Source organism: Mesitornis unicolor, unplaced genomic scaffold (genome assembly GCF_000695765.1).
Source record: "Mesitornis unicolor isolate BGI_N332 unplaced genomic scaffold, ASM69576v1 scaffold185, whole genome shotgun sequence".
Lineage (NCBI taxonomy): Eukaryota > Metazoa > Chordata > Aves > Mesitornithiformes > Mesitornithidae > Mesitornis > Mesitornis unicolor.
Genome location: NW_010186005.1, coordinates 121,926 through 145,990, shown reverse-complemented (window position 1 = coordinate 145,990; position 24,065 = coordinate 121,926). Strand labels below are relative to the sequence as shown.

At 36.5% G+C, this 24,065-nt stretch overlaps 1 protein-coding gene across 1 annotated transcript in view; it reads right to left on the bottom strand.

The window, feature by feature from the left end:
- GABBR2 (gamma-aminobutyric acid (GABA) B receptor, 2) overlaps positions 1-24,065 on the bottom strand; it is a 251,377-nt gene that overhangs the window by 121,923 nt on the left and 105,389 nt on the right. Inside the window, exon 11 of the mRNA XM_010184999.1 lies at positions 10,577-10,699. Within this exon, the coding sequence (XP_010183301.1) occupies positions 10,577-10,699 (123 nt within the window). The remainder of the gene's footprint in view (positions 1-10,576; positions 10,700-24,065) is intronic.

Here is a 24,065-nt window from a genome sequence, read left to right as displayed (position 1 = left end):
TAGCTAGTGCACCAAGTCTCTACTTGTGTGTGCTAGAAAAAGAAGTGCTCTGCATGGCACTTTGCCTCTAAGTAAAAGCACCTCAGTACCTATTAAGTTGAGCAGCACTGAAGTGGTTTTAGTGCAAAGCTAAGGTGCCTTTTTTAGATGAGAGAGCATTACTTCATGATCAAGGTCTGCATAAAGATCTTGTGGCAGGTGGCTAGATGGCTTGCCTCTCCCCATTGCCAGCAGGACTAATCAATCCATCACTGACATTAATGCGTTTCAACACAATGTCTTGGCCAGAACTGAGGAAATTCCAGGTGAACAATACAGACTATAACCACTTATAATATAAGCTGAGGCTTGCCTTCTCCGTAAGATTGGTCATGACTGAAGGTATGGTTTGTAAGTAGTACCAGGATACCCAGGGTGTCTTTTCATTATCAGCCTATTAAGCATTAGAAGGAACAAGGGATTATTCTTCCCTCAAAGAAGCATTAATTACATTAGACAAATTGTTATCCTAAATTCTAATGCAGAATTCTTTATCTTCAGAAAAGACTGGTAGAAGGTTTTTATCGGTCTCTATTACAGCCCCAGCATATTCTTGGAGTAATTCAGTATGCTTCATTTCATGTGCATCAGCATCTGTTTCCTGACATAGGCATTAAAGTCTGTCTTTCTCTGTACAGTTGTGTTTGCTTTCAGAAAACAGAGAGATGCTATAGGTCTAGAAAGGGCCCAATGTTGAATGTCCAAGACAGAATACAACAAGGAAGATTGATCACTTCCTGGAGTCTGTTTCTGGAAATTTTTAATCAGGCTTTGGTGTCTGATGGAGGGAGAGTTTTCTTGTCTTTCTTGCTTCTGATATAAAGAATAACTGAAATCACTGGCATAAGAGCAAAAAATGTTCCTGTCTGGATTATAATTCCGCTAAATCTTGACACTTAATATGCAGTTCAAGCAAAAATGTGTCCAGAGAGCCCTCAGAGATATATCTCTGAAAGAACAAGGAAAGCATATGAGGACATGAGCTTCTAAGCCCTTGCAAGTGTGGTACTGCTGAATGAATGCTGAAATATCCTAAAGCCAGGTATGTTGCTATTTGCTAGTTGGTTCTTGACTGCCAAAATGCACCAGTGTTGCCCTATACCAACTCTGTAGCTGTTTGCAGACTTATAAGGGAGCATAAAATCAATGCCAACTTTGTCTCTGGCTTCAGCCTTCAGAGGAATAAATCTGAAAAAATGTATCCTATGTATTTGAAGTTTAAAGTGAAGTGTCACTGGGTCTATCATACACTGAGCCTTCTCAGTGAATGTCACATTGCTTTCTATGTGAACCAGCCAGGTATCACTGATAGATGATATGTCTGTTGCTTTTAATGGTGATTAGTTGAAAGGATTGGTTCTGCTGGGTACCTCTGGTAGCTGAGTACTCAGAACCAGAGGAGCTACAGTAACATGTTTGCAAAGCAGCAGCAACATACCTGAAGTGTAACTACATTAAAACAGCACAACTAACAATGATTATATTAAAAATAAAAAAGGTATCGTGCTTCCATATTCAAGAGTAATACTTCCACTCTAAGAACCATGTTGCTCAACATCACAAGCAGGAAAATATGCAGAAAAAAATGTTGAGGTTAATTGAGTGCAAAGATTTGTAAAGAGAGTAACTAGGATGAGTGGGCCATATGATGACAAATGGAATTCAATTTCGGTAACTGTAAAGCCATTTTAACTTAAAAACAATGCAACTACTTATACATTTTCTAGGTGTCTTAATTAGTGCATGGAAGGGATCTGGGAATCACTTTGACAGTAAAGTCCAAACCTTTGTTTAATGATGAATGACGGTGAAAAAGAATTCACTAAACATAAGGAACAAAATTAATAATAGATAAAACCATTACACAGATCTTATAAAATATGCAATATTAGTCATCCTAACTAAAAAGTATGCTTTAGTGTTTCTATGTCATAGGAAAAAGAGCTTAATAAGACTGGGACTGTCTACCATGGAAAGAAGAGGAAAATAAGGTTGCATAGTAAATATGTGAAATAATGAATGGTACTGCAAAAGTAGATGGGGAAGATTAAAGTCTTTTGTTTTTTTCCCTAAAAGAAAAGTAACATATGCTCAATGGGACTGAAAAGCAACATTTCCAAAACTGAAAAAGGAAGTTCTTCATACAGTACCTAATTAGCAATTACACTGAAATGGGAAAAGTGAACAAGAGTCAAAAACAACTGGCATTTGTAGGAGTAACAAAAATATTCAAATAGTGAACATATAACACTGTGTTATGAGATGATATACACAACTATACATTTGAAGTCACTAATCATGATGAACCATGGCAGATGAACTCCCAAACGTGCTCTACAAGTTACTAGCATCCACCTCTGGAAGTATTTGAGCCAGCCATTGCTGCAAATAATTTGTTGTACAAGGCAAATTGCAAGTCTTGTAAATGACAGTGGTTCCTACTTTCCGGAGGTTGGGAAGTAGGTTTTATGGGGAAGTGAATAATGGAGCCAGAACTAAAATTGGAATTGCTTACTGAAGAGGAATAAATACCAGTAAGCCTCATCTTATTAAGTAGCTGAAGCAGCAGCCATTCATCCTGCCATTTTGGAACTGACTCTGCCCTATTTCTTTATTTTTGCCAATTTGATACGTGTTTCCATGGGAACAGAAGCAGGACTAGCCACCAGCTGAGTCAATCTCAGCTGCTGGCTCCCAGTTCTCACGTTTTTCTGTTTCCTTGGAAACTGAAGTCAAATGAGAAAGAGAAGTAAACCAGCTTTTGCTCTTTAATATTTACTCTTTCTTTGGACCTGCTCTAGGTCCTTTGGGCCAGTGGAAGGTTTACAGCTGACTCTAATGGCCATTCATTTTCCTTCTCTCTGGAATGGCTGCCAGCCACTGGTGGGCCACAGCAGATGCAAGTAAGAGTTCTCACTTTCAGCTACTGCTGGTGGGCCGCCTGCTGTGAGCTACAATGGTAGGGTTTGAAAGCAGGCTACAGATTTCAGGAGACATTTGGCTCCCACAGTCTGTAATATTTCAGATTGGAAGCAAAAAAATTAAATTTATTTAAAAAATAGTAGGGGAAACAGATGGGCATAATGATATTTAGAGAACAAATTGACTAACAATCTCTGACCTGCATTAGGCTGAACACCCTCAGAAACTACTTCAGCCAATTACATTCTTCATTTCATAATATACGTTTGACAAAGTTCTCTCTAATCCAGCTGTTAGCTGACTGAATAGCCCAACAGCACAATGTAAACAACACCCCCTAAACACATCTGTTTATTCATATATACATATGCAGAAAAAGAACATGATCTGATTGTTTCAAAATGGCAATTAATTTGCATAATTTGACTTGAGCACGTGAATTTGAACCAGACATCTTTACCAATTCCAGACCTATATTACTCCTACATTTTTCTCATGTATATACAAACACATGCACATGCCCTCCTCTCTATATAATTTTGGGCCTGAGTCTTTTCCAGTTCTTACAGCAGCAGTGAATACAAGTATTGAAGAAAAAAAAATAAAAGTTGCAAAAAAGACATATTTAAAAAGAATATTAAAGAGTATCAAAGAACCATGGAAAAGCATGCAAGCAACTAATCTAGGACTTAAGTAAAATATTGTATGAAAAATTATACTCAATTTACATCTGTGCACTTGAATCCAAATTTTCACATATCTTTTGTTTCAAAATGCACAGACAAACCAATTTCACAAGACAAAATACTGTAATGAAGAAAAGTTTTATATTTTATAGTCTCTGCTTTTAGTTAACCAATCTAACCATTAGGGTATGGCATCATGCTCACCTTGGATATGCTTTTAACCTTCCTTTCCTTTCACACCTAATACATGAACTCCTTCCTGAGTTTTCTTTACATCACATCTAAGTAATGTCCACACAATTCTCACTGGCCTGGCATTACTACCTTGAGTAACTTATAGAATCATGGTTTTAGTTGAATTCACCCATAGTCCAAAAATATATCTGTATATTCATTTCTTCAGATACTACACTAGGAACAGACTGACAGAAAAGACAATCAAATATTCAAGAACAACATTTATTCCTCCAATCTTGTTGCACTTGCATCCATTTACTGAGAATATACCTAACATCTTTAGGCACCCGCAAAGTGGTGTCAAGTCAGCTAACATTGTGATTTTCTTCTGGGTTATTGATTTGAATGAAAAAACTTAGGCAGATTTGGTTTTTTTAAGTCAGGCTTATTCTGTTTTATTCAAATAGATGAAATATGTGCTGAATTTACCTGGTCTATTTATGAGTTTCCTCTGGCTGAACGTTCAAAAAAAATTCTAAAATCTCATTCTTCCTTTTGCAAATGAGATAATAACCTTCAGGTTTGCTACTGCAGCTGCAGTCAGAAAGGTCATTTCACTTTATGTTGAGATTTGCAATGTCCCTCCAGAATTCTCCACAATTAGCCCTTGTTTTTGTTACCTGGAATAAATTACTATAACCACTAAAACTTTGTCATCTCATCATTCACCTCCTCTTATAGTGAACAACACAGGCTCAAGCACAGAGAATGGGACTTCTCCTGAAGGACTTTCTCGTCTACATCCCTACTTCCTGGAAAATGAACTTCTTTTTTCCTTTAATTCTGTTTCCTTGTTCTAAAGTATTTTATATCCATTCGAGGGCTTCTCTCTTATTCCAAGGCTATTTAATTTCCATGAGAGGCTCTGATGAAAGAAATTGCTGTACTTTTTGGATACCTATCAGACTGTGTCAGCTTCTCTTCATATGCCTGCTAGCTTCTTCAAAGGACTTCCCTGAGTTTCGGAATGATTTGTTCTTTCACAAGTGCCATGTCAACTCTTCCTCAATGTAGCATATTCATTTCTAATTCCACTCTTGATTATAATTTTTATAAGTTGGCCATTAATTTACAAGTTTGAGGCTTCCACTCTGTCTTGAAAACATGGCAAGACATTTGCAACTTCTTGCTCAGATATCAAAGCAGTTCTGAGCTAATGATTACATACTGCTGTCAGTAGTTTGACTGTTACTCCCTTAAATTGCTTTAGAAAGCCTGAGAGAATATAATCTGGTTCCAATGATTTATTTCTGATCAGTTTCTCTATTCCTACCAGCAATTCCAGTCACTCCTCAGTGAGTTCATCAGAAGGGTTGTAGCACACCAATCTCCACAAGCTCTTCCACAAAGAATTTTGCTGAACAAAGCCACAAAACAATCATTTAATCATTCTACACAGCCTTGTTTTCTGCAAGTTATGCTCTTGTACTCTGATTAAATATTGTCCCCAAAGATTCCCTGGCAAACTTCCTGCTACCGATATTTAGAGAGAGATTTTTTTTTCCTTTTGCAAGACTTTTTTGTAGACTGCTTTATTGTTTTGTACATTTAACTTACCGGACTTATGATCCTTTCTATTTTCCTCATTTGGATACATCTTTGGCTTTTTGAAGGTTGTCTTCATGCTGTTTCATCATACCAAGTTTCTTCTTTTTCAAGTCTTACTTGATATGTGGCATGCATTCATTGTGTCTGCAATGTGATATTCTTAATACTCTCCAGGTAACCTGCAAAGATTTAACTCTACAGTGTCCTCTTTAGCATCTCTTTAAAGAAACTTCTTCAGTTTTATGTTGTTCCCCAGCCTGAAGTTGAGTACCAATCTACTGATCTTTTTTGATGTTGCTTCTTCAAAGCTATCAAAGCTAAGAATGATGTATTTTCAGCTACAGGGAAGTACTTCAGATATCAACACTTTGGAACAGATTCTGTATGCTATTCAGAATTAAATCAAGGGTTAATTCTGTCTTTGTTGGTTCTCTAATCTGTTGAATTAAAAAGCACTCACTGCTCCTAAATGACTTAGTCTGAGCAGCACATTTGGCCAGTTTACACAGGCATTTTGTGCTCTTGAAACGTTTATGATTCCCTCAATATACCAGTCAAGGCTGACTTTCTGGCTCATTCGTTAATAATATGTGTCCAATAGCATAGTGGTACACTTGGAATGCATAGGAATTCTGCCTTAGTGAAATGATTAATATGTTAATTGGATTTTACTCCAAGTGTTCTTTAACAGACTGAACTACTGGCATGGCTTCCTCAATCTTTCCTGCATATTGATGTTCTTATTATAGCAATGTCCTCATATAAAGTTGGCCATTCTTAGTTTCCACATTTTATTCCTATTTCAGTCCTAGAAGCCTAAATAGGATGTTGTCTCACTGGTCTGGTTTTCCCTCCTGTATCTTCTAAAATGGCACTTTGTTCTGTTTTATTTTTTGTCTATTTCATGTTTATTACCATCTCAGGACAATTCATTGTGAAAGCTTAGATACTGGTGTTCCAGATACCAGAATGAAGTCTATTTTTAAATATTGATAATGTTATCATATGGTTGCATAAGCTGAAATAATCATAGTGAAAACTACATAACTAGCACTAAGACATCACGGAATGCAAAGACTGCTGCCCTGGATAAACAGGGTTTATTTATTCTTCTATAAGAAATATTGGCATCCAGTATGCAAATTATTACTCTTCTTGAGTCTAACACACCTTGGGAGCTATAAAATCTAGTTGATTTCCCCTAGTATATAAGTTCTTAATTATTAAACATTATTATTGATTACCTTCCAAGGCCACAGTAATTCAATCTGTGTCAAAGATATTTGTCTTGGAAGAAGACCAGCCAGTCAGAGGATTTCAAGCCGAAATAATTATTATATCATTGCCTTACAAGGGAGAGGGGAGTCTGAATATGTGTCTACACACAGACTTACCGAACTGTAGTAGGTATATAACTGAATTATGATATGGCTGTTGCACATGGAGAAGAGATTCCACTTGTAAAAGGATTTTACTGTTTGTCTTTAGACAGAGGACCAAACTCACTCTGTGACCCTCTTCTTAGGGAGATGGGAACTACCAGAACCTCTCCTCCACACAGCTGGCTCTTCCCATTAAATCTGTAGCAGTGCTATGACCTGAAGATCTGTATCTGCTGTCTCTAGTTTGAGTGAAACTGGCAAACTAAGTTTTTTAGGCAGTAGGAAAAAACACACAGAGCACCCTTGCACATAAACATTGCCTTCTTAAGAAATCAGGACAAAATCCAGATGGTTGGAAAAAGGCAGTAGAGCCTTGCTGCTGGGGCAAAGCTCCTCCACAGTCACACACACAGAAGCACTGCAATTCCCCATGGCCTGTTGAGCCAATGAACCTGTCTGGCGGGATGGTGAGGGAGGATGCACTCCAGTTCACGTAACCAGGAGAAACAGTCTAGCAGGAACTTAGCTGAGATCAGATCACCTCTGTAGAGCATTTTGATTATGACAAAAAAGGTGAATTACGATGAAAAGAGCAAATTCTGAGTTCAGCCTAGGAAAAATCTACTGAGAAAAAAAGTGATTGTTCTCTTCACTGGTCTGTATCATTAGAAAAAAGGAGAAACGTTACAGCTGGTGCAACAAGCAAAACAGATGAACAGAGGTAATGTTACGGATTAATTCCCATTTTTTACACTGCTGCTTGAAGTTGAGAAGCATTTTGTGTCAGAAAATGCTTTTGCGTTATGTGAGAATCAAACCTAAAGTACTCTATACAAAATGCATGTAGGGGAAACCTTACAGTTCTACAGGAGATCAGCATACAGCTATGGGAATTTTAATGTGGTCCTTGCCTTTATCTGTAACCTGTTTGCTTTTATCCAACAATTTTATTGTCTACATGTCTAATACCAAATAACTGCCCTACTCATGGAAGATCTGGATGCTTTATGGCTCGGTCATTAGAACTTTTAACATGGTCTCTTATGGCAGCCATACATGTGCTTTTCATAGGAATATATCTAGGGTCAAGAAGACAGAGACCAGTCTGAAAATTGACAGATCCAACATCCCATCTGATTTCTTCCTTCTGTCAGCGGCAGAGGGTCACCATGAGCACCTTCTCCTTCCTTTGTATTTTTAGATATAGGCTGCCCATCCTCAGCTTTTAAGGCATGGATAGTTTGACTTTACAAACAACTCCAGAAAAGGAGTCTGTATTTTTAAGAAGTGCTTGATAATTCACTGCTGTTGGTATTCAAATTAACTATATTGTGAATGATGCCAAACAGCAAAGGACACTATCAGTTTTTAGGGTCCTCCCCTTGATTACTTTGATTGACATATTTATGAAGACATAGTTAATAGAGGACCATCCTATAGTGACCAAATGCAGAACTTTCACATAGGAAGCCGATCAGTACTTGTAGTTAAAACAGCTGTCAAATAGTTCATTATCTAGAATGACTGATTGCATTCATAACTTTGGAGCCTACATTTAGTTTAGTCCCTATCACTTGGATCAACGTTATTAGAGAGAAAATATCCCTTTAAACTTATTTCATAGAAACATGTGGGACAAGGAATATACATGACACAATATTCCTGAAATAAACCAGAAACTTGCCTCCAGTGGTGTTTACTATGTGGTAAGCACTTTTCAAAACACAAAAGATAATACCATCTCAAACACAACTAAAGAATTAATCATTGCAGCATGCAATTAAAAAAATCTAAATTTTAAAAAGTAAACTAAAATAAGAATAATAATAATAAAAACAAATACAATTGTCATTTGCTTTTACTAAGGAGTTTCTGAGACCTGAAGGTGTGTGCTTCTGGAAAGCAAATGGCAGTTCACCCCATGGCCTACATATGATAAAAACTTATTTACAGTGTTTTAATGACTAAATTTGCTTGCATAATATTTTTATTTCATTCCTTCCCCAAATCCCTTAGCTTAAAAAACCAGTCTGCACAAGTTATAGTAATAGCAAAGAGCTCTAACAGTACGTTTTAGTCAGTTCTATGCTGAGTGTTCAAAATATTACACATTCTTATGTGTGCATTCAGTGAAAGTGAGTTTGCATGGGATCACTGAGTTCCCACAGAATTCCAATTCTGATACCAAGTTCAGGCAACTGGTGTGCAGCCCTGTGGTCTACATAGCACCAAATGTGGAACAAACACACTGACTTGGTATATACTTTATATTCTTTATATACTTTAGTGGTATATATAACATGACCAAAGAATATACACTGATAACTCCAGATAGAAATTGCAATCATTTAAAACTGCAATAAGCATTATTTTTTCAAATATATAGTATTTATGGTTTGATAATTTCACAGTTACTGCTGCTGTCTACAGAAATTTCACTCGAGTGATTCTGATAATAGAAGATATCAGGATCTTTAGTTATGACTACCATCTGATCAGGGAAAAAAGTAAAAGTTTTTCTAACTCATTCATGTGTTTGGTTTTATATGAGCAGTGAAACAATTAACAGCACTGACAATTGAAATATCAGTTGCAATTCAGTTGGAAGAAAATTAAGTAAACAAGGCTATTGACAAGATGCTATTGTTCCAAGCTCTACAAAGACAGATTGGAAGTACCTGCAGAAGAAAAATTTCAGTTACATTTTTCATTTTTTATTGACAACCATAGTAACTGGAGAATCTCTCTCTCAAAAAAGTTCAAACTCTAGACAATGACTGAGAGGTACCTTCTCAGACTCTAAAACGATTTCTTGAAAGGCATCTCTTGAGGTTTAGGAGATATCGTTCGAAGGTACCTTCTATAAATTCTATTATAATAAAACATTAAATCTTCTCCTAATAAGATTCCAGAGCTACACTACAAAGTAAAAACAATGGAATAAAATATCACATCTTTTCTTGCAAACATTAACATCAGAAAACTACCATTCTTTTTCTTACTGGTTGCCAAGCATTGGAGACCAGAATAAAACTTCTATAATGTAGCTTTCAGATATCACCAGTTTCCATGTTGGAGGCAATAAACTCTCAAGCACTGCTAATCTGCATACAAATGGGATTTTTTTCCTAGTTCTGTATTGTTGCTGCCACGTTTCTTGTTATCAGTTTGTCCAGAAAGCTCTATTGTAGAAACCTACCAGAATGTTGGAAAATTTGTGCAGTTGGCATTAAGCTGTTACCTCCTCCCTATCAAAATCTCTAGCATGACCTTTCTGGGAATGACATTAAAATAGGAACAATCACTATGTGTGTATGCACACGCTGTTACTGAAAATAAATATAGCAGTAGGTAACATAATTCCTGAACATCTCCACAAAGAATGCAGTCTAAGCAGTGACCTCTCCTGCACTTATCTTGAATGAGCTCTTACTGAAATCTGCTAATGGGTTCTGATAATCTATTATTTATTGCAACAGACTCTGACAGAGAGTCTTAGCAGAGGACTCTCCTGTGTTTACTACACTTTCATCTAAAATCTCTCACAAGTGACAGAAACATGGCACCTTCAACTACAGATACAATTTCTTTTGGTTGCAGTTATTTCATTTCTATTTGCTTTTAGAAAACAGAACCCTTCTTCCCCCCAAATACACAACGTGACTTGCTTTCATATAACCTAGTGCATCATTAGCTTGGTCTTATAGAGAGCTGTAGATACTGATACGCAATCGTAAGTATTATGTGGGCTTGAGGACATACCTCCATGTTATACTTTTCCACTGTCCTTCTCAAAGGATCCACAACCTGCCAGCAAATCAGGATGCAAAGATCAATCAGTAGCATCCCTCCAACTATCACCAGTAGCTTCTGGTCTTTAATGATCTGGAGAGACAAGAAAAAAAAAAGAAAAAAAAGGGGGGGAGATTGCCATGAGCCATAGACAGATCCCTGTACAGCTTTATTCCTGTATAGGGAGAAAAACACAGGTTGCTACTAAAAAGATTTTTTAACAATCAATGAAGAAAACTTTCAGAAATATCAAAAGATGAAAGCAAGAAGACAGAAATTACTTCAGTTCATTTCACGGTTATTAGAAATATCTAAAGTGCATTCTGATTTCTAAAAAGAAATGGCAAGGACTCTTAAATATTAATATTGAAGTCCAGGTTTAATATTAACTCCTGGAATATGAAAAAAAATACTCTAGGGAGCCACTGTTGTGTTTATGTATGTAAATGTGGAAAAGTGTTCACTACATCTCTCAGAGTAGCTGGAGTTGAGAAATAATTTAATTTTCACTAAGATTTACAGTGTTCACTTTTACATAACCTTCTCAGATGTGGAAAACACACTTGCAAAGTATTAAAAGAAAAGTACATTTTTAAGGTTTTGTGTGTGTGCTTAACATTTGCCTCTGTTACCCAGGGATCAGAAAGAGATTATGTATTTTTTCTATATTACAAAGTTTAGAGGCTTTTATGCATATGCAACTTAAGACATATTTTTAATTTTGCATGGATTTTAGGTTCGAAAAAGAAAACAAGAGTTGCTAATAAAAATAACAAGCCAAAGCACGTATTACAGTCTTATATAGCTGCATAAAATCCCTTTATTATTTCTACTATTATACATATAGCAAAACAGACAAAAATACACTGCAAGTACCTTTTTTTCAGTTGCAAAGTTGTAAGCATGTTCAAATATCAGGCTTAAATTCAGTTCATGTCAGTCCTCTTATGCTACATTCATGTTTTTCAAATTAATATACACTTTTATTACTAATAAGCATGCATCCAATATCCAAAAGATATTGCCAAATTGTTTTAACATAGACAAGATTACATTTTTTTCCTAGTTTTGGTTCTCAGCAGCAGTTGGTTTAATCCAAATAAAATATTCAAAAATATTAAGCCTGAGCACCTTAATAAGGTGGTGATTATTTCAGTTCAACTTGATGAACTTGTTGGGATTTTGAAAATGCATTACAAAGCCAGAAGTGTCAGCTAATCTTAATACAGGCGAGGCTGGTATTTCTGCCTAGAATAAATTGTATTTGCATTGAACTCCTATCAAGATTAAGGAAATTATAAAAATAAATACAATTTGAGATAATGTAAGAGGAACTTTAAAAAGTTTGGTTTTCATATTATTTAGTGAGATACATTCTTTATTTTGAAAGAAGTTGATGAAATATTGTGCACCACTGTTTATCTGTTATTTTATTTTATTAATCATTTGGAGTTAACTATGTGTGAAACAAAAGGTAGCAATCAGAATGACTTAAAGAACTTCATGCATTATTTTCATACCCTGAAACCAGTTATTTAAATTCATGTAGCTACTATAATCATAAAGAATCAGAAAATGATGCTTTCCACTTTTTTGCACAAGTAATAAAGCAGCACATCCATCTCATCCGAGATAGCACAGGCATGCCTGGAGCAGGAGAGTGAAGTCAAAGCTGGAAAAGGACAGTTAACCACTGCAATTACTCACTGTAGAAAAAGCCTATGGACTTTTTAATCTCTTACTTATCTCTCTTTAGTCTCTTAAACAGGACTTGCATGCAACACGCTTAGTGCTGCTCCTAGTATGAGTGGAGATACAGGAAAGAAAACCATAGGGAGTCAAGTTCAAAGAGAATTTGGATTTAGATGAAATTCAGACATATCATCCCAAATTTGTGTTTCTCCCTCTTAAATGACTAGGTAATTTGTGTTACTGGCATATTTCAGTTGGTCTTTCTTTTTAATTGATGGGGTTCATTTTATTGACGTTGACTGTTTAACTATTCTGTGTCTAGCCCTTCTAAGTAGCTAGTGGGCAGAGACAGAAGCTTTTAAAGGAGAATTCATCCCACCTATCTTGAGTATAATTTAGGATCAGAGAAATTAGTGTTTGAAATATGTGCTTCCCTTCTGCACCACCACCCTCCCCCCCAAGGGGGTGTGAAGACAATTAACTTCAGCTAAAAATATGCATTTGAGAAACTTAAAGCTAGTGAAAAGAATCTGCCAAAAATGTTTCCCTCTGCTCTACTGAGCCATAACAATTCCTTGTAAAAAACACCCAGAACATCAGTAATGACACCCTATCTTTCTTACGAAAATAGTGAACATTTTACCAAGGACACTTAAAATGTGAGACAACTAGCCCATGCTATCCTAAATTTATACAGACTGTATGGATTTTGAAAGTGGGGTTGCATTAGATGCATATTTACCAACACCTGGCAGTGTTAATCAAACTGGTACAGCAATGCCAGAAGCAAAAGAGTGAACGGATACTATTAAAAGCAGTAACATTGATAATCTACTCACTAATAGGGTGAAAATAAATCTCATATTAACACTTCCTATTCAGGAGCACATTGTCAACCACCCATCCTTGCTCTTATGTGTCTTTTATTTGTACCTGACCTTGCACTACTGCAGGTCAATATTCATATTTTAGTTCACATGTAAGTTTGGCAACCTTTTTTTGTGAGTGGAGCAGGCAGCTGTTTGATCAGATAAAAGCAGAAATCCAGCAAAGAGTGGAGCTCTTCCTTGGAGCATTATTTTCCTGCCTTAAATTGGGAATGGCCCTTTTCTGGACAGAAGGGGAGAGGTGCATGACAGCAGCTGTCCCTGGCAGCAGGTATTATTCATCCCTTACTGCTGCCAGCCAGCCAGGAGGAAGGCTGGCGAAAGAAAACCCATAGGATAACCTGAGGAAGCAATCTGCACTGCTGTAATGAGCTCTGTAAAACACAGCACTACCAGTGCTGCGTGCAGGGTGGGCAGGATGAGAGCAGGGCTCCTGAAGCTGCCTCACATCCCCATCACCGCCCTGCTCTGCCCTTGGTATAACCACTGCAGTGATGCAGCTCTGAAGCAGAACTCTTCAACAAAACACTAGCTTTTCAAAACAAGACACTGAGATTAAATTATTTTTCACTTCTGACACTGATTAGCAGTTTGTCCTACCATAGATTTTCTTTGAGAAATGCCGTTGGTATACCACCAGTAGCAATTCCAAAAGGCTTGCCAATCTCCCCCCTCCACCCTCAGGAAGCCCAGCTTTCCCTCTCCCCAGCCATCACTCCCACCCACCAGCACTCCTTTAATTCAGTACATTCACTCCTTGGGAAACACCAGATGCACTGAAGGAGTCTTGACTCAGATCTTGTGAATCCAACAATTTCTCTGTTTGACAAAAGAAAGTCATGAGCAACTGAGGCTCCTAGCAATCAAATGTATCATTCTTCTTTCAGAGGAAGATTCTTATTTTTTCCCTTTTCATCTTCCTTGTAGCATACAGTAAATCAGCCTTGGAAGAAATGCATGGTAGCTAACAAAATCCATTTTTTGTGAGTGCTCCTGACTCCTTGCTGAAGCCAAGCTCTCATACAGCAGCATCTGTGAGTAATATTTTCTACCATCTGTGATTGGATAGGTGAATCTGTCTCATCCTGGCAACTCTGCCCACTGTTATAAATGCCACTGCTACCAGTCTGGACTATATATCTGGATATGAAGCTATCTATCCTCAAAAGAAATTCACTCAGAACTGAAATCGGTAGGCCATTTTGTCCTCAGCAACATTGCTGTATGAGCAAATTAAAATTTTTCTGAAAATTTGTAACCTCGAAGACAAGTTCAAAGTCCTTATCACAGAATCACAGAAGCATTAAGGTTGGAAGAGACCTTTAAGATCATCAAGTACAACCGTATCTTCCATGGACCTTGTGCTCTGATCACAGGCCTTATAAAATCTAATTAAAGCTCTGGGACAAAGTTTCTGCTCATGAAACTTGAGGATTTTCTAGAACTATCACAGGCTGTACTGTCTGCCACAGCAACTTCAGCAGTCCATTTGGTTATTATTTCACAGACATTTTATGGTCTGCTTTCTAAAGCACATCTCTTGCGCCCTGCAGGACCTCAGGACAGCTTACGGGATCACCTGGCAATCTGGCAAATGACTGCAATTAAACATTACTTTTTGTAGTCAAACAAACTTCTTGTTATTCCTTAACTTATCAGAAACCAACTCTGCAAACCTATATATGGACCTAAAAGCTGAACTCTGTTCTAAACCAGGAACAAAGAGTCTTATCTATGAAGACTTACCCTCTTATCCAGGATGCAACATTAGCTTCGTACTCCCTGACTTCCACAGATAGCTTTCCAGCATGGACTGAATAGTTAATTTCCTCCTGTCTTTTTTTCAGCATTACTTTCCTTGTTACTAGGAACTTCACCTCCCTTTGTTAGAATAAAATATCTTTAAATTTAAAGGAAGATCAATTAGCTAAATCTTGGTGTTGTTTTGTTTGGTATTTGTTGTTGTTGTTGCTTTTGTTGTTGTTTTTGTGGGTTTTTTTAAAGTTAATTGAATTCATAGAAGCATAGCAAGGCTAGAAATATTTTTGTATCTGTTTATAGGTTTTGAGATAAATTTTTTTTCCTTGAAAATTAGACTTTTCCTGTTTATGAAGGCCTTTCTGGTTTCACTGTCAGCTCTGTTCCTTGCCTCCTGGCATTAGCTGGAAAAACACTTAATGCTATTCAGTAACTTTTTTTTTAGTTGTCCCTTCCTCAGATACCTAGGATGGAATCTTTAGAGAGAAACACTCTTTAAAGGATTCCTCTATGAAGCTTCCTAGACCTTATTCCATTAAATGAATAGTGCTGACAGCAATTATTGAAGCCCTGAGAAATGTGAAACCCAATATCCCTCTCCCTGGAACACACAGAAGCTGTGCTGATAGGAGTCCTCCCTCTGAACTGGAGGGGAAAGAGAAAAAATAACAGAGTTCATGAGGAAAAAAATTATAAAGTCTGCAAGGAACCACATAACCACTCCTAAACTTGCCTTCAGGATATTCTCTCCATTGCCTAAACTACTCTTTCATTGCAGTATGATTAATAAAAACCTTAGGGTTGCTACTGTAGATTTAGTGGGTGGGATGGTGCCGTGAGGTTGGTGATGCAGAATCAGTGGTAGATAGGTGAACTTTGCCATATGTGGGCCAAAGCAGATATCTGTCTCTGAGTTATTAAGGTCATTAATATTTTAGAGAACTATTCTGTAATACATTCTTAATTTCTATTGTGTAATGAAATGAGAAAAAAGAACTATTGAGAACACATTATGCACTTGTTCCCAATAAATCCACAATGTTTTTTTCAACAGCTATTACAAGTATTTCCTATAATAGGTTCTATGATTAGTATTGGCAATACTTATCATGCTGCAATTATATTAGTTTTAATGAGTGAATGTTAATATTTTAAAAAGCATATTTTGTAGTGGCAAGCTTTTTTGACCAGTAAGTAACTCAAAGTAAAAAGCTAAGCTTAAGAAATTTTACTCTTTTAGAGATACTTTGATTAATTTGATGAAAGATTTGTATATCTACTAAAAATTAAAAACAAATTTGTTTTCTGTGAGGATCTACTGTGATCCCTGCAGTCAGAGAATTTGATGATTTTTGCTGCTTTCCAGGATAATGGACTGTGCGGTACTAATAATGGACAATTGGGTATGACCAAAAAGTCTGGGTTTGAGAATTTAATAGCTACAGTCACTAGCCTGTTGAAGTACACATTTCTAGAATGTGACTGCTGACTCATGCTCAGAATAATCATAGAGCATCTCTGGGTAGACTCATCCTCTCAATAACTGCCTTGCAAATGTGGATGTGTTGACTCTATGCCTTGGTGCCGGGAGAAGCTATGCATTCAGAAAACACCTTTCCCCTTTTCAAACTCCTACGAAAGACAGGTAAAATATCCTAGGAGGATTCTCCCTAAGGGGAGCAGAAGACAGAAAATTTACAGAGGTTAGAGAAGGGAAAGGATACAGTGATGGCTTAAAGAAATTGTAAAATTCCTTATCTTTGAAAACCTTCCCAGTCTCTAGGAAAATGTTGCACAAAGGATTTGAATGGTCTGGAAGAAATGTTCTGATTTTGTTTGCAATAACTTTAAAATATCTAGAATTTAATATTTTCTTTTTAATGAACAATTCTGTGGGGAAGCTTACTACATTGTTATGAAATAGCTGGGGACATCAATGCACTTGATTACATTTACAATCCAATTTCAAGCTATTCAGGAATAAATTGCCTCATACTGTATAGCAACATGTTCTTTATTTCTCTGTCATCCATTAGCCTTATAATACATAGAAATTATGGTTGTAGCACCATTTACGAGCAGTTATGTTTCATACGGAATTTTTATTGTTTTCATTGCTACTAAGGTTTAGCCTTCTCAAACTGTAGCATGCAGAAATTTACATACATAAATTACTTCAAAAGCAGATTTTTCTCCTAGATGTTCAGCTCATGAGCTCAACTTCTTTCTGTGTCAGGAGCTTCAGATTTAGCTCTCCGATCCATATTTATATGAATGTAAATTTTAGAAATGTGATTCTTATTGTTGCCTGGCTGGCATTTTGGCTGATCAGCTCTTATGAAAAACAGGATGCTTATTTTACATCTAAATACGGATTCCAGGATTACACTGACTATTTTTGAAGCCTTAGACTTTAAATTTATAGTTATAGCTATTTGGGAAAAAATAAAATAATTTGATTTCCACTTATATCGCTTTAGGAAGTACTATATCTGTATATTAATAACCCATGAAGCCATACCTGAATAATTTACACTGCACTGTAAGTAGTATGGATTACTTGGTCCAGTGGTAAATAGTCATAATGAAAAAAGAAAAAAAATCCCAAACATAAGCGAATTTCAAACTGCTGTCTTCTTTCTTACTCTCAAAGACTGAACAATAATGCTGAACATTTCTTCCATTTCTTTAGGTATTCATATGCTGGTTCATTTTCAGCAGATGGTCCCTAATAGATTGTTGTACTGTTGATATGGTTACCCAAAATAAATTTTTGGACCTTCTTCTCAGACTTCTGATCTCTTACATATACTTAGTGAAATACATGTGTATCCTAGGGGAAATCCAGCATATAGCTTTTTGTTATATACATAAAAAGCTGTAACTAGATTGAAAAAAATGTCCTGGAAAAGTATAAATACTTACTGTCTGAAAACTGACCTGGAAAAATATTTTATAGCAGTAGTTACAGAAATAAATTATTAGCTGATATGATTTATATTTATTATAATAAAAAAAGAAATACATCTACAAAGGCATTTAAGTGAGTAAATAAGATGTGGCCTGTGAGGTTCTGACCTAAACCCTCTGTCGAAATAACCTGGAAAACATTGCTTCATCTATTTTTAAATGACTAATTTAAATGATTAATGAGTATATTGTCTAAAATGTCTTTAGGACTTCTGTGAGAAAGATTATAGATTGTGATAAATTCTAAATTCCACAGGTGAAAAGCCTATAGAGAAGTTTATCATCTTACAAACTTCTTTTGCAGAGGTTTTAAAATGAGGGATTGGGACAGCAATAAACAGAGACAAGTTGTGAGGGGAAGGCAGCAGACTATCAGCTCATAAGCTGCTTTCTTGTCTCTGTTTTTTTTCCCTCCAGGGACACTGCACAGTTGCAGGTACTGACAGCTCCCCTGCAGCTGCTACCACGGGACGTGAACGCACAGCAAGCCCCTGCCCACCTCAATGACTGGAGGGTCTGCGCAGAGCAAGCCATATGTCCCACTCCCCACAGATTGTCTCTTACTCCTGCCAGTCTTCCATGCATCTCAGTTCATGGACTATTAAGTACACGAATTAGGGAAGGGGGTTGGCCAATTTGTGTTAAAAAATTGAGTGGGAGGGGAACAAGCTAAAAAGTTTGAGAATTCCTGCTCTGCTTCACTCAGGTAATCAATTTGCTTCTCAAAAACAAGTGCTATCCTCCCCTGAAAATTGTGCTCAGCGAGATTTCTAAAGCATAACAAACAATTCTGGCAAATAATTATTTTTCATCATGCTGGCACTTAACCATTTTATACATGAGACCACCTTTCTCAGAACTCCTACTGCCTTTTTATTATGTACTTTTTTCTGGTTTAAGTGAAAAAGAATGCAATAGAAAACTGCCTCTTTTATAATACAGTCCTATTGCATGCCCAGAGCAGACTCACTGTGTATGCTCCATGACACTGGCAAGCTGTAGAAAACTAAGGCTGCACTGGTGTCCTAATAATGCACATGGGGAACAAATTTAGCTGCAACATAAGCCCTTTTAAAATTTTCACAAGCCCATTATTTTTAAAGAAAAATGAAAAGAAAGAGAATGCAATTATAGAGAGCTGCACACATCAGCAAAAGGAACCTTTGGATCTTTGCAGACCTCATCAGCTTGAGCTAAAAGAGTAACTAGTAGCTACCATGAGCTGTACAACAGCATAACAGGAAGACAAGGCACATATTTTGCCTATAGGTTTTACAGATACATAGTAATAGAAAAAAACCCCAGTGAAACCCTAAAATCCTGTGTCCAGTTTTTATGTTTTGTCCACACTTCTATGCAATCATTTCAGTCAATTCTAATTTCAACTTTTTCTGGCCTCTTATTCCTTTTCCACTCCTATGATCCTTTCCCAGTCTATGTCTCTATTTTCAGGCCTGCCATCCTGCCTCTAAATTTCAATCTTAATCTAACTTTAAACCAAACCTAGGTCCTCAACTGGGGTTTGCCACTTGAATTTCAAACTTGGGCTCTACGTTCCAGCATATGCAGCTTTCTTGATCACTTCCCACGGCCCTCCATGCCCCACTCACCTCTTTGCTTGATTACAATCTTACTTTAACTCCGAGAATTCTTATCCAAATTAGGTCTCCCTCCTCAACTTCTTCTCCCAGTCTATAATTCCAAGCTTTTGCCTATTATTTTTATCTGGAGAGGCTCCTGTTCCCTCTGAAGCCCTTAACAGCTAACCCGATTTCTCATTTGCAGCCTCTTCCCTACCTCTTGGCCCCATGGTTCTCTTGAAGTGCCAGCCTCCCTTCCCCATGTTACTATCAACAAAACAGGCTGTACAATCTCCTATCAGCCTTTGCCATGCATGAAGACCACAGCTCTCTTCAGAAGTCTTTTAAGGACTTAGTAGGCTGAATGTAAGAAAATAAGTTTGCCAGGCTACAGCCTGACAGGCATAGCTAAGTCAAGTTGGACTGGTAAGTCGTATTTTCTCTGTTGTGGTTGGTTGTAGCTTTCTAACCCCGGGATAGTACCAATATCTTTTTTCAATATTTGTTAAGCTCTTTAACTCTTTCTCATCTGTGGGAAGTCTACAATCACAGAGTAAATTAAAGAACAAAGGAAATATAATCAATGAGTAGAATAATGTTGACAAAGTTATAGCAGCAGAATCTTAAGAAAAAATGCTGTTATACATCTCCTTGTGCAATTATATTCTGTATTTATCTTGTAACAACATTTTCAACATAACGACATATGCCACCCAGAAGTCTACAGTGGTAGTAATAATTGAGTACATTGACAATATTTTCAGTGAAATTAATCGTAAAGCATCCTTCCCCTGATGTCATAGTTAAAGGATTAAGTACGAATAGACAGAGCTAGAATGTACTTTGTTATGAGTAAGATATGTTATGGGTTGTTACTATGATAGTAGCAACATCAACCGAGAAGTATTGTATGATCTGCAGCAAGCAAAATTGTGATCCAGATCATCGTGTTTGATTGTATTCACCCACAAGTGGTCAAATATTTGTCTTCTTAGGAGCGGAATATGTAAAGCTTCCAGAGGCTTTTAAAACCACTGCTTTAAACTTGTTACTGTTCTGATATTTGTCAAAAGTGAATGGTCTGTATTTGGCACACTGTAGTTGCACAGGAGCAGACACTAAGCAGGACTGCATTAATGCCCCTAAAACCTAAGACAATGAAGTTCCCATTAAAATAGACAGCTTCACGAACTTGTAAATCTTACCAGAGAGCCTGATATCTTCAAATGCTAAAACTTCCCCAGGACACCACATGCTCTCCTGACACTTATATTCTCCTCTCTCTCCTCTTATCCACTGCCAGTCCTCTGCTGGCAAAGAAAACACAAAAGCAGTCCCCACCTCTCACTGGGCAGAAGATATTCTGCCCAAGCCAACAGAAAGGAGACATATCAAAACCAGTATTGCACCTCAATTATAAGTGTTAACAGTTATTTTTAATACTAATTCTATTCTACTTTCCATTATCTCTACTAACCTCTTTAAAAATCAAAAGTAATTTATTTCCCCCTACTGATTTTGTAATTTCCATTTGACAAAAATTGATTCCCTTGCACCCCTCTGTTTCAGATCTAACTAAAATTAATACATTTTTAATTTGTTTCCTTTGAGCCTTAGCAAGATCAAAGATGGCAACATAGCTCTGGGGATCTTGCAAAATTTGTCAGTTAGAAGCTTGATAGCAGAAGGAGTGTATTCTGAATTTTATTGCGTATTTGTTTCCTGTAACAATGAACCAGATGCATAAATGGGTGAAAATAAGAGAATTGTGAGGGGTTTATAAGCAGAAGTTAACAAAAATCTTCACCTAGTTGAAGACATCCTACTTTAGTTTCACTCTCCACTGTACTAAAATGGAGCTCTGATGTATTATCATTTAAAATTGTATACATTTTCTCACAAGGAGAGAGAAATCCATTGATCTCTTCACAAAGTCATGGTGTACAATTAAGACAGGTTTCCAGTAAAAGTCTAGACTCAAGCTTGCCCTATCTGATGAAGATAGATTCACTTATTATATTCTTCTCTCACTTAATAGTCACTTCCATTAAATGAATGAACAAATATTATTTCACCGTTTGGAAAATTTTACTGATTAAAATATCCAGGATGACAGGCAAAAGCGGTTTACCTAAATGTCAGATTTTACTGTCAGGTGCAGGTGGAAACTGAAGCAACCACAGATCGATAGGATCCACGGTACTTAAATAATTTTGAAAATCTGTACTCCTCATATTGAAATGCTCTGCTGTGTCATGGCACAGATAAATAAATAAATAAATAAACAAACAAATAAATAAATAAATGTGGGGGGTTTTTTTCATGCAGTACTACCTTTGTTTATTTATCACTTTAGATATTGTTGTGAAAATTGTGTATTCTTCCATAGATACAAAATGCTTTGTCTGTAAACTACATCTATTGAAAAATGAATTGTCCTTAAAACATAAGTAAAGAATGCCATGTTTTTTTAATCAGCTCTTAAAACGAGTTTTATCTATCCTAGCAAATTAAAGACAGAAAATATATGACTAGTAAACAATTGTCATGGATAGTTAATTTGTTTTGCATTAAGTAAACTATTGTCTTTTACGATTCACGTTTGTGTTCTGGAATGGGCTAGCCAGATAAAGCAAACCAAGATAATTCTGTGCAAAAGTAATTATTTAAAGTTTACAGAACAAAATGCATAATTTACTTAATTCCAGAGTATTGAATAAGGTGTGCTAATAGCTTTGATGTTTCCTGTATCACTCAGAGCGAAGCATCTCATTGGTCAGCATCCAGATGTCTGAGAGTTTATCTCCCTTATATTGGTCAGTGTCTTTTTAACTTATCTTAAACCACTTATAACATCCAGTTGTGAATAAACAATTGCAGTTTGCAGTCTTTGATGGGTCTGTTGAAGAACAGGCACTATATAAAATTTGAGGATTATGCTTAATTAACAGATAATGAAATTTAATATTGAGTAGCAACTTGAAGTTCTAAAATGAAAAGTTTTCTAAAAAAAACCAAAAAAAGCAAATACTTAGTGACAATCCATTGAAGTCCCTGTTCATTCCTATTTGAAGTAGTATGTACTGCAGAAATTATAAAATTCTCAGTATAATATAAGTTATTCAGTAAATGCTTTCATATGTTACACTGGTGTTATTTTGTGTAACTTCACTAATTTACAAAGATTTGTACCAATATATATGAAAACATCTTTGCAATATAAAATTTCATTTTTCAAGAAGGTAAAATACTGGCTCAGTTTTGAGTGAAAAGTCTTTAATACAGGAAGTCTAAGATTCTTGAAAAATATATAATAGACTCTGATAGTACAAACTGATATATTATACTGGGCTCTTTGCACAGGTGCAGAAAGGGTGGTCTCCACTTTCCTCCATTCAGAGTATGCCATTTCTGGTACAGAAATTCCTTAAAATTTTACTTCATTTAAAGGTATTTCTCATTTAGTCTTCATTATTTTTTACACTGAATGAATATTTGGGATTTAATTAACAAATATTTAAACAAACCTGACATGACCAAATAGCAGAGGGAAGGGCTAGGTGGTTGTGTTGTTGAGGTTCCAGAGTGCTAGGTGCAGCTCCAGCCATGGCATGTACTTCCTCAATACTTCTCCTTCCTGGGGAAGAACTGTTTGCAAGGGCATGTAGCAATAGGATGAGGGATAGTGGTTTTAAACTAGAAAAGGGTAGATTCAGGTTGGATATTTGGAAAAAGTTCTTCAATATGAGGGTAGTAGATCACTGGAACAGATTGCCCAGAGAGGCGGTGAAGGTCCCATCCCTGGAGACATTTAAGGTCAGGTTTGATGGGGCTCTGAGCAACCTGATCTAGTAACATTGTCCCTGCTCACTGCAGGTTGGACTAGATAATCTTTAAAGTTCCCTTCGAACCCAACACATTCTATGATTTTATGATTCTATGAAGGCCCTAAGACATAAATGCTCTCAGAAACTGAGTCAGCTCGCTCTCTCTGTCTATCTAAAGCCAAACCTTTTCAGGATTAGGTGTATCTTTTGGTGACAGCAACTCCTTACATGTTGCAACTGTAGAAACAATAACATAATTCCAACAACAACAACAAAAAAGAAAATACAGCTCTTCCATGAGCACACACAGAGGGAAAAAAAACCCAGAGGAATCTGATGAGGCTTTGGAATATCGTTCTATTTATTTTGGGTATAAATAACTCTTTATCACTTATTAGAATAAATCCATTCCACTGCGTATAGGAATTTGGCACTACTTCTCACTCTATAATAATATTATTTTTTCCTCTCTGTTTCATGCACATTTCTCTTAATATTTTTTCCATCAAAACTATTTGTATTCACGATATTTCCCAGTTTTAAATAAAACCATCTGATTAAAAGCAATTCATGTGCAAAAAGAAGTTCCGTGGGAAAAATATCAAATGAACAGTACAAACATGAAGTTTTGTATTATTCCTAAACTAAGCTTAATTGTTTACAGAAAATGTTCTGTACCAAAAATGCTGGAGACAACTTCTGCGGTTCAATTCTGATCAGCCTTAGGGTAAGTTTATGCAATTTC